The sequence below is a fragment of the Taudactylus pleione genome, unplaced genomic scaffold (assembly GCF_031769625.1).
Source record: "Taudactylus pleione unplaced genomic scaffold, aTauple2 ptg000309l, whole genome shotgun sequence".
Lineage (NCBI taxonomy): Eukaryota > Metazoa > Chordata > Amphibia > Anura > Myobatrachidae > Taudactylus > Taudactylus pleione.
Genome location: NW_028284710.1, coordinates 10,924,179 through 10,939,526, shown reverse-complemented (window position 1 = coordinate 10,939,526; position 15,348 = coordinate 10,924,179). Strand labels below are relative to the sequence as shown.

Sequence of the window (15,348 nt, the reverse complement as noted above, 5' to 3'; positions counted from 1 at the left end):
GTACAAAAACTTTGTTTAAGGCACAACATTATTGAAAATATTGTATAAAATTACTTGCAGGCTGTGTGTTTTAAGGTTTATATAAACCTTGAATGTATTCTGTGTTTAGATTTGGGTCCCCTTCCCAAGATATTTCATTATGATATGCAAATATTCCAAAATACGGAATATTCCGATATCCAAAATATCCCTGGTCCCAAGCATTTTGGATATGGGAGACTCAACCTGTAACATGTTCACAGTATATCAGAGGTATTGATGACTGTTATGGGGCCCACATGAGTTGATGGTGTCCTTATACAGTAAAATGGCCATAGCAGAGTCCAAATTGGCACTCTAGACCAGTGTCTCTGCTAGTTACTAAAATCTGAAGAAAAGAATGAGATGTCGCCTGCATTCAACTAAGTAATGCAGGATACCATAGTCCTCATTTTATTTTCAAAGTAAATAGTAAAACGAGTAATTATTGGTGCAACATCTTTAATCAATAGTAATGATTTTTGCATTATTACAAATTCATACAGGTATATCAGACATTGTATCAACTGTATTTACAATAGACAGAACATACATGAAGGTCATGCAGTATGCATAGAATTACGCCTGTACCCGTGTATGTCCTCCCCCTCCCTATTTCATAGCTGATTAATCGATAAGGCACTAGAGAAATGTGCTTTGTGGGTGTACAAATTATTTTCAGTTATGCATTTAGTGTGTTACATAGAGACTTATTTATCAATATTATTTTTCATTAAGGTAAATGTGAAAAGGGGTATTTTCACAACCTTTTCATATTATTTTAGTATCACAAATTTATTAAAGGGCAATTAGAGTAGTTTTCATGAAAAACTACACTCTGACATTGAATTCGCATATTTTTTTAGTATGCAGATTGCATTTCCCATACTTGTAATGGGAAATGTGATCTGCCTAAGATTTACTAAAAATAAATAAAAAAAAAATAAGTGGGAAAGCCCTGTGATAATAACACCATCTTCATATGGCGTTGTCAGGGCTTTCCCCCCAGTCCCCCGACTCCTGCTCTGCTCTGACAAGCAGAGCCGGCCCCTCTGATCAGCTGTGTGGTCTAAATGGACCACAGGCTGATTAATGGAAAAAAAAAAAAAAACACCTGCATTTGTGCTCCGGTGAGGTCCTCTGGGCTTCGGTCACCTGCACTGTGACCCTGGTGAGCTGCTGCATAGAGGACACCTCACTTGTTTTTTTTTCTCGAAAAATACAGTGAGAAGACTGCACAGGGGATTCGCAGGGACAGAGCATTATCGCAAGCTATGTCCCTGCAATGGATTTTTGGTCAATTCCTGTGATATTTCTTAAATTTGCATTGCAAACTTAGGCAAAAATATAACACTACAACCGCATTTGAAATTTATATTGTAGTAAATCGGGCCCATAGTGTGATGATAGATAAATGCCAGCTAGAGAATACAGTCTAGCAGGAAATTTAAAAATGTTACCAATTCCACAGCATCAAAATAAAGATATACTCCACAGTACTTGTTATCATGACTAAAGCTGGGTACACAGTGGAGCGATGCGTACCCAGACGATATGGTGACCGATGGGCCTACATCGTGTCCGCGGTAGAAATCAGAGCGATTCCTTGCTCAGTCATTCATTACCTTGCACGGCGCCACATGCAACATCGTCCGCTTGACCATGCAGCACAGCTGACTGGAAGATATCACTAACGACCTAGAGAGCGTGCCGATTAGCCAAACACACTGAACGATGCGGCCTGAAATTACATTGGGACGATATCGCTCCAGTGTGTACCCAGCTTTAGTTTGCCACAGAGACTTGATAACATCTTTCATCACATTTTTTCCTTGTAAATAATTACTAGTTATGTTGAAAATGTACAATCACACATGCAAGTCAATAATAACATGACACAACATAAAGTACCAAAGAAAGACTCCACACATCTGGATTCTGGAGAAGATTATATGAAACACTACTTGCAGATTCATCAGATCTAACTATCAAGCATAAATCACATTACACAAATAATTAGGGATGCACATGCAATGTTTTGGAGAGGGTGAGTTGCATGTAGGGAAAATATACCGTCTGGTTTTTTTCGCTTTCTTTTTACACTTTAGGGGCATATTTATTAAGGCTATTTTGTGGGAAATCCCCCCAAATCAGATGTTTTGGGGGCATCCTCGCAAAATCTAAGTATCCCTAGATGTATAAATGAGGTATCTGCTGTGGCCTGTCCATTTCAAACTGCAAAACCAGTCCCTATAGGTTTTTATGGAGGCTGCTAAATGTTTGGATTTACCAAGCCTGTAGAGGAGATGCAGCTGACCACTTTTGGGTTGGGACGGTCTCTTTACATCCTTAGGCCCACGTCATTTTAGCCCCTCCATATAGACTCACAATTCAAGATATTATCTCCCCATCCTATCCACTAAGAAGTGGGCAGAATGCAGGAGATCCACCCATTCTTCCAGTGTAATACCCCAAAAATCGAGTCTCCCACACCTTCCAGGAGAGTAGTTAAGTATGCATTAGCCCAGAGTAGCCTATGAGTTCTCTTTTGCAAAGTTTATTGGAGAGGGGTCCTCCTGATCCCCCTCTGTCGGCCTCACTGGCTCTTGTGCCGGACAATGGTCGTGCATTCGCAGTATGTGCATTAACACCAAACCCAAAATAACAATGTTAGCTGGGATAGAGCTTTTCGGCAGCCTTATCCCCAACTTTATTAAGTGCAAGTGGTCATTTTCATGACCGCATTGTGAGTTAGGGCAACATTTTCACACCACATGCATTTTACATGCAGTTGTTGGTAAATATGCCCATTAGTTTTTAACTTAAATTTATCCTCATTTCAACTAAAACATGTTTTGCCAAGGTGCAATATTGCACCTCCTAGTTGAACTTACTGCTAATTTTAAATGTAGCTCTAAGTGAAGCCATTTTTCTCCTCTAGTCTAATGCAAAACATAATACTACCTTGTTATCCACGTCACTATATTGGTTGGGTACGTAATCCCAGCAGTCAGAATCCTGGTGCCTGAAGGTAAGTAGCCTAACCCAACCCACCTTTCCCACAGCCTAACCCTCACCCCCCTGCATTCTAACACTAACCCCACCCTGCAGTTTAACGCTTCCCCTAGTGCCTAACACCCTTGCCATTCTGGAGCTGGGATTCTGATTGCTGGTATGGTGACTACATCCTCACTATATTGGTGATACGTATGTGCAGTATTTGGATGTAGATGTATGCTACAGCCTAACTGTAATTGATGACACTTCACGGTGGATATACAGTACACACTGCAAAAAATACAGTGACTGTACTCATTGCAGTACTGATGGAATTGATTAGACTGTTGCCAAAGTTTACTAATAAAGTTACTTGAATGTTAGTGAAGAGCATTGGGAGAATGTCATGCTCTTGTCATATGGGTGTGATTACTGTGTTTTTTTTTTGTTTTTAATTAAAGGTGCAAGATGTACACCTATATTATTATACTCTATTATATATCATATTGAAATATTCACAACCAACAAAAATTATTTTATTAGGTGATGTCTGTTTGCACAGTCACTATTCTTAATGAGGATGGAAAAGTCGTCAGCTGCTACCTGAGGGCAGGGGAATTCTGATTGTCTATGGCACAGGCTCTCAAACTCTGTCCTCAGGACCCCACACAGTACATGTTTTAGAGGTCTCCTCACAATCAGAAGTGAAATAATTAGCTCCACCTGTGGATCTTCTAATATGAGTCAGTGAGTAATGAATAAACTTGTGCACCTGCTCGGTGACCTGGAAAAGGTGAACTGTGTGGGGTTCTGAGGACTGAGTTTGAGAACCCCTGGTCTATGGATTAGATTGCTTCATTATGGAATTCAATGGAGTACTTGATAAAGTTTATTAAGATTTTACTGCAAGCTGTATGTAGTGCCCTGGTAATTTGCATATTGCATGTCATGTTATCAGAGAACACGGCATTGTTTGTTTGCAGTAAGAGACAAATGATAATAGAGAGAAGCTTCTATGAAAGGTTTGTTGCTTATATTCTCAATATTACTTGCCTACAGTACTTTGTTAAGGCTTAGCACTGATGAATTGAAAAAAGCAAACAAACACATACAAATTAAAACTGACTGTAACCATAAAAATATTTTACAAAATATATAACCATATAAAACAAATATATATATATATATATATAATACATTTTGATGTATTACTGCATCCTACTAGAAAACTAGTGACACTTACAAGAAATAGGAAATGATTTGTTACATGAGTCACTGGTTTAAAAAAAGTTTAGCTATAAGTAGACAAATTTCTAGATAAAACATTTAATTACATTTAATAAAGGCACTGCAATATGACATCTGTACATGATAGCTGAGCTGCAGCATACTGCACACTTGTGAACTGCTGCAAGTGGCTTAAATGTTCCTCATATACTGTATATACTGTATACAGTACATGCCATATCTGCAAGCATCTGTGTAATGGGCACAGATCCAGCAATTTCATGTTTTATTACAATGATATTAGTATTGAAAACTAATGATGTGTATTTATTTTAATTAGGCTGTGAATGTCTTAACAGCTTGGCCCTATTTCAGGAAAGCGTGAAAACACCAATAAAGCTATAAATTCAGTAATTACATTTATATTAATTATCCAGTGTGACTTCTCTTAAGCAAACTAAAAGTATAATGTTACAAGCTGTGATTTTAGTTTGCTATGTAAGATAATTTTATGTAATGATGTTTTTGAGGTTAAACAATAAGTAGAGAGTATGCACAACCTTTTTTAAGTATCACTGTGCCATAAACAGGAAAAATGGCTACTGGCCATAAGTAGTGTGAACAACAACTAAATGTAAAAGAGAGGGGGGAATCCATCAGCATAAATGATTATTAAAAGTCTCCAAAACAAGTTTATCTGACACCAAATTGCTGGTAAAATGGAGGTCTGGCATACTGCTGAAAGGTAAAATCAGTTCTTCATAGTTTTTATTTCTTTTCTTTACCATCCTCCCACCAGGTGCCGAAGTGGACATTTTGCATGTCTTATGTACAATACGATTTTAGAACAACTTAGCAAGTGTTTTCATACAGTTTGAACAGTATACATTTTTACTTTTATGTTTAATAAATATTCATTATTTGTCTAAAATTATATATCATTGACCAAAGTGGTTGTGTGAAGTGCATTCTCCAAAATATATATAAATATACCATTTTGGCTATATACTGCCTGAAACTGAAAAAAAATCAACTGCTTTTAAGCCTATACATAAAATGTTGTCCAAATATTGTGTGCAAACATCACATAATGGCCATATATATTTAAAATGTTATATCATAGTTTGTAGTCAGCAAATAAATTGTGCCAAGATTTAAGTACTGCACATTTTAAAATAACTATTATATAAAATACAAAACAGGTTGTATGGTATGATGAATACTATAATACAGTAACATAAACAAAAGCAGAAGAGGGCATCATAAAATCTGTATAAAGCAATGTGACATCATTAAGTATAGATGGAAGTAGCTTTACAAATTTTTGATCTTAAAACTCTCAGCCAGTTGCTAGGTGCAGACATCAGGAGTCAGACCCTTTATACTCAGCAGATACATTGACATATCAGTCAGTACTCATAATTATTGAAGTCTGTGAGATAGGCGTTAGAGTAAGTTTTTGCTGTAAAATACTTGTTTCTTTCTTCCAAAACAAGATTGTTTTTGTTAAATGCCTGAAAAAAAAATAAAGAATATTAATTTGTTTTATAAGCATGGCATAAGATTTTATTTGTGCTACATCTACATCTTTGATAAATAGGCAAACTCTGTCTCATTCTTTGCAAATATTATACTTCTACATATACATTCAGATTCTAGTCTATAATTAAAAGTGGACACTTCAGTTGAATAAGCCCTCACACTCGCATAACAAGCAGTGACTTTTTGTAACCACTGTCCCTGTAGTGCAAAGATTGACTGTCACTAGTAACAGGAAAAAAAATTAACTTCTGCTTTACAGAAGTGCATCAAATAATAGAGATTAAAAGAAAGAAAAGAAATTAGCATATTAGTGTGTATGTACATTCAGAGCCGTAACTAGACTTTTTGGTGCCCTGGGCCAGAAAAAGCATTGGTAGCACTCCCCCTCTTAATTTTTTTAAATAGGAACATACGATGTGCTCACGAAAAAGAGGTGTGGCCTCATGTAGAAGGGGCATGACAAAGCTGTTTTGTCCCGTACGATGATGAAGGGGTACTGATCCCATTGTACAACTGTTATCCAACTGCCAAATACAGTGTAAATTCAATGGCTGCAGTGATGAAACACAATAATTATGCAGTATAACTCAATAGCTACAGATGTGCCCACATACATCTATCCTCCGCGCACTACAAGTCGCGCCACACATAACGCGGGAGCTCAGTAGCGCGAAGCGTCTTACACCCGCAGACACACAGAGAACATAGGCATGCTGAATATCATTTTAATCAGCAGAAGCTGCTTGTGCTATCTATTCGCATCGTTGTGCAAATAAGACGCATTTGAAGGTAAAAAGACGAATGAAAAGACGCTCTGCGCTACTGAGTCACGACATGGCACGACTAGAAGGGCTATTTAATGCACCAGGAGGTTAGATGTATGTGGACCCATCTGTAGATGTAGGAGCGCACTGGTGAAGCAGCACCTGCCTCATTATTTGTTCATCAGAACAGCTGTACACATGGCTGGAGCTGGCGGTGTAGATCACAGACTGAAGGTGTAGAAAGACTGCAGTAAATATCAGCGGCGGGTTCAAGTCCTGGGTATGACAGTATTTTTAAATGTGTGCATTAAATAAAGGATGATGTGACTGAAGGTGCTTGGGTAGGTGGAAACATGGAAGAGGAGGCAGCCACAGAGGATATGGGGGGGCCAGGAGATGCCGGAGATCAAAGAAGAGGAAGCTAGAAGTGAGAATGATTAAAAACAGAAAATTGGCAGGCATTGCTGAACAGCTCCCCCTGCCCACCGGTGCTGTGCACCACCCTAGTTACGGCCCTGTGTATATTATATAACTCAGATGTATTTTCACTTGGGACTGCTTTATCATCAGGGCCATGACTAGGGGTGTGCAAGCGGCACTTTTGCACAGGGTGTAGCTTCCTGAGGCGGCACTGTTGCTGTCTCATGGTGCTTGCATGTGGCTTCAGGGTGTGCGGCCAGTACCTCTACTGCAGAGCTGCCCAGCGGGTCAAAGGGACGCTCCGGACAAGCAGCCTGTGGAACTGCCCTGTTATGGTGCTGTATATCATGAACCGAATGTCACATTAATACAGGTTGAGTCTCCCATATCCAAAATGCTTGGGACCAGAGATATTTTGGATAACGGAATATTCCGTATTTTGGAATAATTGCATACCATAATGAGATATCTTGGGAATGGGACCCAAATATACATACAGAATGCATTTATGTGTTATATACACCTTATACACACAGCCTGCAGGTAATTTTATACAATATTTTCAATAATTTTGTGGCTCAAGCAAAGTTTGTGTACAGAAATGAAATTAATTTATGTTTCATATACACCTTATACACACAGCCTGAAGGTAATTTTATACAATATTTTTAATAATTTATGCCTTAGACAAAGATTGTGTACATTGAACCATCAAAAATCAAAGGTTACATTATCTCAGTCATGCCAAAATAATTCCATATTTCGGAATATTCCGTATTTCGGAATATTTGGATATGGGAGACTCAACCTGTACATCACTTCAGGGCCATAGGAGGGTAAAAGTCCACCCTGTGCCAGCTACCCTCCCCAAACTTATGATGTCATGACATCATGATGAGGGGCCTGGCCTGCTGGGACCACAAAGGTGCTGAACCCCCATGGCTCTGCAGCAACAAGAACGTCCTAAGGATGCTTCGGGTGGCTCTCTACACTGCAATGTCACATTCAAGACACCCTGCAAGCCTAAGGCTGGTGCTGCCCCCTAGGCCCCCATGTCTCCATGGCTACAGTACCTCTCGTCCACCCCTAGTTACTGTATTGCTTCAGCAAAAAGACATCTTGGTTGAGACAAGTGGGGAGATGCATCAAACCTAAAGAGGACAGGTGGAGAAATTGCTCATAGCAACCAATCAGCTTCTAGCTATCATTTTATAGAATGTGCTTGGTGAATGATAGCTAGAAGGTGTTTAGTTGCTTTGTGCAATGTGGTCATATGTTCACCTTAGAAGATTTGATACGTCTCCCCAGTAGAGAAGTATTGATGCAGACAATCTATCTTTCACCATTATCTGTGTATCTACCACTCTTAAGTCAACCATTACTCCTCACATAAGAAATTGTACACATATTCAGAAGCAAATTGGTCATCCATAGTTATCCCAGTAGCGCGGGTATCTATCTATCTATCTTTCAGGGAGTAATTGCCCTCATGTAATGTGATCAAACAGTGGGGTGATCCTCAAAGGTACCAGTAGGCTTCTCCACGCTGGTTCCTGAAAGTCTAGGAGATAGAGATGGAGGGCACTCACCAGTATGATTTGTAGAAAATACTTTACTTGAAAGTCACTACAGGTTTACATAATGGAAACAATATATGTGTTGATGTTTTGACTCACACAGGAGCCTTCTTCAAGACAGCAAGTTCATCTGAGGATTAGCGAGGTTTTGGCAGATTTTCGGTAGTGCTTAGTTTATTAAAGATAAAGTTGCTTAGAACATGTACTGAAAACAGGTGGGGGCTGGCCCTGACGACATATGTATCTTAAGGTCAGCTCAATATGTAAAAAGGACAATGTCACCGATTAACAAGTGGACTTGAGGGTATCCGGTCTTTAGGTCTACAGTAAAAAGATAGACAATGTTTAGGTAGACAATACAAGTTAGACAGGCAAAAGGTCGACGGGGTCTGAAGGTCGACACACTAAAGGTCGGCTAGTAAGAAGGTTGACATATCATTAAGTTGACACACAAATGTTTGACACAAAAAAAAGGCTGACACTTTTTTTTTTGTTAGGGTTAGGCACTTACTCCGATGGTTACTGTTAGGCACTGTTACGGTTAGGGTTAGGAACCAGGAGGGAGGGTTAGACACTAGAAGGGACGGTTAGGGTCAGGCACCTACCCCAACAGTTAGGGTTAGGCACCAGGAGGGAGGGTTAGGCACCAAGGGGAGGGTTAGGGTGAAGAATAGGGCTAGAAAAATAAATCAAATGTGTCAACCTAATAACCCGGTCGACCTTACTAGTCGACCTTTAGTGTGCCGGCCTTCAGACCCTGTTGACCTATTGCCTGTCTAACTTGTATTGTCTGCCTAAACATTGTCTACCTTTTTATTGTAGACCTAGTGATCCACACCCGGACTTGAGGCATTGTCATTTTGTGATATAAAAGGTACTTAAAGGAAACTACACAGTCGAATCACATTATTATGACCACCAGCCAGAGTAACCGCTGTGTGCAGCACGGATAGCAGCTAGAGGGGCTGGGAGTGACTCAATAAGGTGCTGGTAGGTTGGCACAGGTATATGGAGCCATGTGGACTGCAGTGCATCCCACAGCTGCTGGGGGTGCATGGTGGAGTTTCCATAGAGCGAACACAACGATCGAGGTGGTCCCACAGATGCTCAATTGGGTTCATGTCTGGGGAATTAGGGGGCTAGGGAAGTACTTGGAAGTTTTGGTCATGCTCGTCCATCCACTGTTGAAAATTTCTAGCCATGTGATATGTCGCATTGTCTTGCTGGAAGATCCCATCCTTCCCAGAGAAGACAATCAGCATGTATCAGTGTATGTTCTCTGCAAGGATAGATTCATAACCAAATCGGTTGAGGGTGCCTTCCACATGGATGAGTGGGCCCAGAGAATGCCACTAAAACATTCCCCAGACCATAACGCTGCCACAACCAGATTGTGTTCTTCCAGCAATGGTTGCAGGGTGTTTGTTTTCCAATAATTCCTGCCTAACACGCCAACGTCCATCCATTCGATGAAGCAGAAATCATGACTCATCGGAGAAGGCAACCCCTTCGCCAATCAGCGGAGGTCTAATTCCAATACAAGCGTGAAAATTGAAGCCTTTTCCACCGATGCACATCGTTATCATAGATACATTGACCTTACATTTGCTTTGGAGCCCCATACACAGCAGGGTTCGTGGCCCCTAGGTTCATTTAGAAGGTGAGCTACTCCACTGTAGCATGTCGGTCGGTCCTCATGCATTTTCTTAGCCACCATTCACCTCTCACATCAATAGCACGTGGTGCTCCGCAGTTTCCACGTCAGTTATTCACAATGGTGCAATTTGTCCAGTCACTATACACCTTCACCACAGCAGCACACGAACAGTTCACAAATTGTGCTGTTTCAGAAATACTGCAACCCTTGGACCAAAAGCCAATAATCATCCTTTTTTGCAACTCGGATAAAACTGACCTTTTTACCCATGACAGCAACGAGTGATATGTGTGCAGACAGTCTATCGCACACCTTATATACCCACCAAGCCAGCGCACGGCACATGACGTACTTCATGGGTTACCTGCTGCAGATGTCAAATGTGGGAGTGGTTATAATATTACACCTGACTATAATCCTACAAAATCCCTTACTTTGTGCAAGTATACAGTGCATCTGGAAAATATTTACAGTGCTTCACTTTTTGTTATGTTACAGTGTTATTCCAAAATGGAAAAAAAAAATTTTGTCCTCAAAATTCTACACACAATACCCCATAATGACAACGTGTAAAAAGTTTTTTTGAGATTTTTGCAAATTTAATTAAAAAAAACTTAAGAAAGCACATGTACATAAGTACTCACAGCCTTTGCTCAATACTTTGTTGATGCACCTTTGGCAGCAATTACAGCCTCAAGTCTTTTTAAATATGATGCCCCAAGCTTGGCACACCTATCTTTGGGCAGTTTCGCCCATTCTTCTTTGCAGCACCTCTCAAGCTCCATCAGGTTGGATGGGAAGCGTCGGTGCACAGCCATTTTCAGATCTCTCCAGAGATGTTGAATTGGATTCAAGTCTGGGCTCTGGCTGGGCCACTCAAGGAAATTCCCAGAGTTGTCCTGAAGCCACTCCTTTAATATCTTGGCTGTGTGCTTAGGGTCGTTGTCCTGCTGAAAGATGAACAGTTTCCCCAGTCTGAGGTTAAGAGCGCTCTGGAGCAGGTTTTCATCCAGGATGTCTCTGTACATTGCTGCATTCATCTTTCCCTCTATCCTGACTAGTCTTCCCGTTTCTGCCGCTGAAAAACATCCCCATAGCATTAGCTGCCACCACCATGCTTCCATGTAGGGATGGTATTGGCCTGGTGATGAGCAGTGACTGGTTTCCTCCAAACATAATGCCTGGCATTGACACCAAAGAGTTCAATCTTTGTCTCATCAGACCAGAGAATTTTGTTTCTCATAATATGAGAGTCCTTCAGGTGCATTTTGGCAAACTCCAGGCGGGCTGCCATGTGCTTTTTACTAAGGAGTGGCTTCCGTCTGGCCACTCTACCATACAGGCCTGATTGGAGGATTTCTGCAGAGATGGTTGTCCTTCTGGAAGATTCTCCTCTCCCCACAGAGGAATGCTGTAGCTCTGACAGAGTGACCATCGGGTTCTTGATCACCACCCTGACTAGGGCCCATTTCCCCCGATCGCTCAGTTTAGACGGACGGCCAACTCTTGGAAGAGTCCTGGTGGTTCCGAACTTCTTCCATTTACGGATGATGAAGGCCACTGTGCTCATTTGGACCTTCAAAGCAGCAGATATTTTGCTGTACCCTTCCCCAGATTTGTGCCTCAAGACAATCCTGTCTCGGAGGTCTACAGACAATTCCTTGGACTTCATGCTTGGTTTGTGCTTTGACATGCACTGTCAAGTGTGGGACCTAATATAGACAAGTGTATGCCTTTCAAAATCATGTCCAATCAACTGATTTTATCACAGGTGGACTCCAAATAAGCTGTAGGAACATCTCAAGGATGATCAGTGGAAACAGGATGCACCTGAGCTCAATTTTGAGCTTCATGGCAAAGGCTGTGAATACTTATGTACATGTGATTTCTTAGGTTTTTTTTTTTTATAAAATTTGCAAAAATCTCAAAAAACTTTTTACACATTGTCATTATGGGGTATTGTGTGTAGAATTTTGAGGACACAAATTTATTTATTCAATTTTGGAATAAGGCTGTAACATAACGAAATGTGGAAAAAGTGAAGCGCTGTGAATACTTTCCGGATGCACTGTACCTAGAACAATTGATGCTGTTTTGAAGGCAAAGGGTGGTCACACCAAATATTGATTTGATTTAGATTTCTCTTCTGTTCATTCACTTAGCATTTTGTCAAAAGATAAAAATAAACTATTCTTCTATTTAGGAAAGCATCTTACTTTGCTGTATTTTTTCCACACCTGCTTAAAACTTTTGCACAGTACTGTGTCATATATATATATATATATGTTATATATATATATATATATATATACACACACACATATATATATATATATATATATATATACAGTCAGGTGCATAAATATTGGGTCATTGACAGAATTTTCATATTTTGGCCTCTATTCACCACCACAATGGCTTTGAAATGAAACAAACAAGATGTGCTTTAACTGCAGACTTTCAGATTTAATTTGAGGGTAATTACATCCAAATCAGGTGAACGGTGTAGGAATTACAATGGTTTCTATATGTGCCTCCCACTTTTTAAGGGGCCAAAAGTAATGGGACAAACTAAACAATCCTAAATCTAACTTTCACTTTTTAATACTTTGTTGCAAATCCTTTGCAGACAATTACAGCCTGAAATCTGGAACGCATAGACATCGCTAGACGCTGGGTTTCATCCCTTGTGATGCTCTGCCAGGCCTCTACTGCAAATGTCTTCAGTTCCTGCTTCTTCTTGGGGCATTTTCCCTTCAGTTTTGTCTTCATCAAGTGAAATGCACGCTCAATCGGATTCAGGCCAGGGGATTGACTTGGCCATTGCATAACATTACACTTTTTAGCCTTAAAAAACTCTTTGGTTGCTTTTGCAGTTTGCTTCGGGTCATTGTCCATCTGCACTGTGAAGAGCCGTCCAATGAGTTCTGAAGCATTTGACTGAATATGAGCATAAAATATTGCCCGAAACACTTCAGAATTCATTCTGCTGCTTTTGTCAGCAGTCACATCATCAATAAATACAAGGGAACCAGTTCCATTGGCAGCCATACATGCCCACACCATGACACTACCACCACCATGCTTCACTGATGAGGTGGTATGTTTTAGATCATGAGCAGTTCCTTTCCTTCTCTATACTCTTCTCTTCCCATCACTCTGGTACAAATTGATCTTTGTCTCATCTGTCCATAGGATGTTGTTCCAGAACTGTAATGGTTTGGATGTTGTTTGGCAAACTCTAATCTGGTCTTCCTGTTTTTGTGGCTCACCAAAGGTTTACATCTTGTGGTGAACCCTCTATATTCACTCTTGTGAAGTCTTCTCTTGATTGTTGACTTTGACACATATACACCTACCTCCTGGAGAGTGTTCTTGATTTGGCCAACTGTTGTGAAGGGGTTTTTCTTCACAAGGGAAATAATTCTTCTGTAATCCACCACAGTTGTTTTTTGGATGAGGTAGGGGGTGCATGCACTCACCAAATATTCATTTATCTACTAGACCCTACCCAACGTCCTCTATACCATCGTTATTAACCTGCAGATTGCTGAACTGTATTTCCGATTATTCTGTGATATCACAACAATGGACAGTAAATCTACACCTGCATCACACAAATTCCATCAGCATTGGTATTATTTAGGGATGTGCAGGCTCGGATAGGTTCGAGTTTGCACGTGGAGTTCGGATTTTTCCCTCCAAAAAAACGGAACTCAGAACGAGGCAAAACGTCATCTTACATGGACGAACATCATCATTCCTGGACAAAAGACCAGGAATGATGATGTTCGTCCATGTAAGATGACGTTTTGCCTCGTTCTGAGTTCCGTTTTTTTGGAGGGAAAAATCCGAACTCCACGTGCAAACTCGAACCTATCCGAGCCTGCACATCCCTAGTATTATTATAGATAGGACTGTTCCAACAGTCCCACTTTACCTGTATTACAATTTCCATTGGACGGTATACTGTTTTTCTTTCACCATACCATCAGACATTTGTGATTGCGAATTTTTATTGTGTATTTTAAATTGTGCAACATATTTTCCCATGTACACATTGTGCATTTTTAATTGTGTAACATATTCTCATCTATACTTATTTCAGACCTTGTCATTTTATTATCATTTTACTATTTTAACTACATTAAATTCTATCCCATTATGCTGACTCATTAGTCCAATATCTTTAGATCTACTTACAATACTCAATAACAAGCTCTTACATTGCGCTACCTACTAGACATACCTTTGTACTATCAGATCCCTTTCTTGGTGATATTGGGGAAACCACCAGTGTCTAGAGCTGCAACAGTAACTCACCCCCACACTCCCAGTTTTAAGGAGCGCACTTACACCACTTCATTCATATACCTATTCATAGCAATAAGCCTAAGACGTTTGGAGTCACTTTTTGAAAGATCACATTTAACAAATGAGTTATAGCCAAGGCAATTCTTTGGGTCAATCACATGGTACGTATGCATTTGGTATAACCAATATTTCATTTCCAAGTTTAGCTAATTTATTAAACTGGGAGTTCTATATGAAACGTAGGATTCTGCTAAAAGGCAGCTACCTGAAGTTGAGGGAGTGCATTCCAGATGAGGGACTCACTTCTGGTTTATTGACTTTTTTTCTTTGATATTGGACTCACTCGATTAGGGATAGCATTATGTAAAGGTAATGGTAGGTGGCTTCTTCATACTGTGATTGCTTTGAAATGCCCAGACCTGCATCACTTGTAATCTGACATCTCATGAGTCAGTCTGAAGACCAGCTAGGCTGCTCATTGCAAAGTGGCGTAAATTATCGGATTTCGAACAGGGCAATATGGTGGGTGCCCGATGGATGGAACATTCCATTCCCTAAGTTGTGCTGACATTCAACATTCCACGATCTACGGTGTCACATGTGTACCAGGAATACCTCACGAAAGGCATTAATACCCACAGTGGACAGCGCAGTAGCCAACCACCGGTGCGTAATTATCGTGACCAGCGACATCGGTCCAGAATTGTCCGTGGTAGCAGGCAAGTGACAATGGCACAAATCACATCCATTCTATGCAGGAGGTACTAGACGCATATCCAGCAAGTCAGTGCAGCATTCTTTAGCTTCCATGGAATATGGGAGCAGAGGACCT

General features: G+C 40.3%; 1 protein-coding gene across 5 annotated transcripts in view; it reads right to left on the bottom strand.

Moving 5' to 3' along the window:
* Positions 1-474: 474 nt before the first annotated feature.
* Positions 475-15,348, bottom strand: part of SEMA5A (semaphorin 5A) — a 503,265-nt gene continuing 488,391 nt past the window's right edge. For all 5 annotated transcript variants that reach the window (XM_088442351.1, XM_088442352.1, XM_088442355.1 and 2 more), the window contains one exon: positions 475-5,756. In XM_088442351.1, coding sequence (XP_088298477.1) covers positions 5,652-5,756 — 105 coding nt within the window. In that variant the 3' untranslated portion in view covers positions 475-5,651. The remainder of the gene's footprint in view (positions 5,757-15,348) is intronic.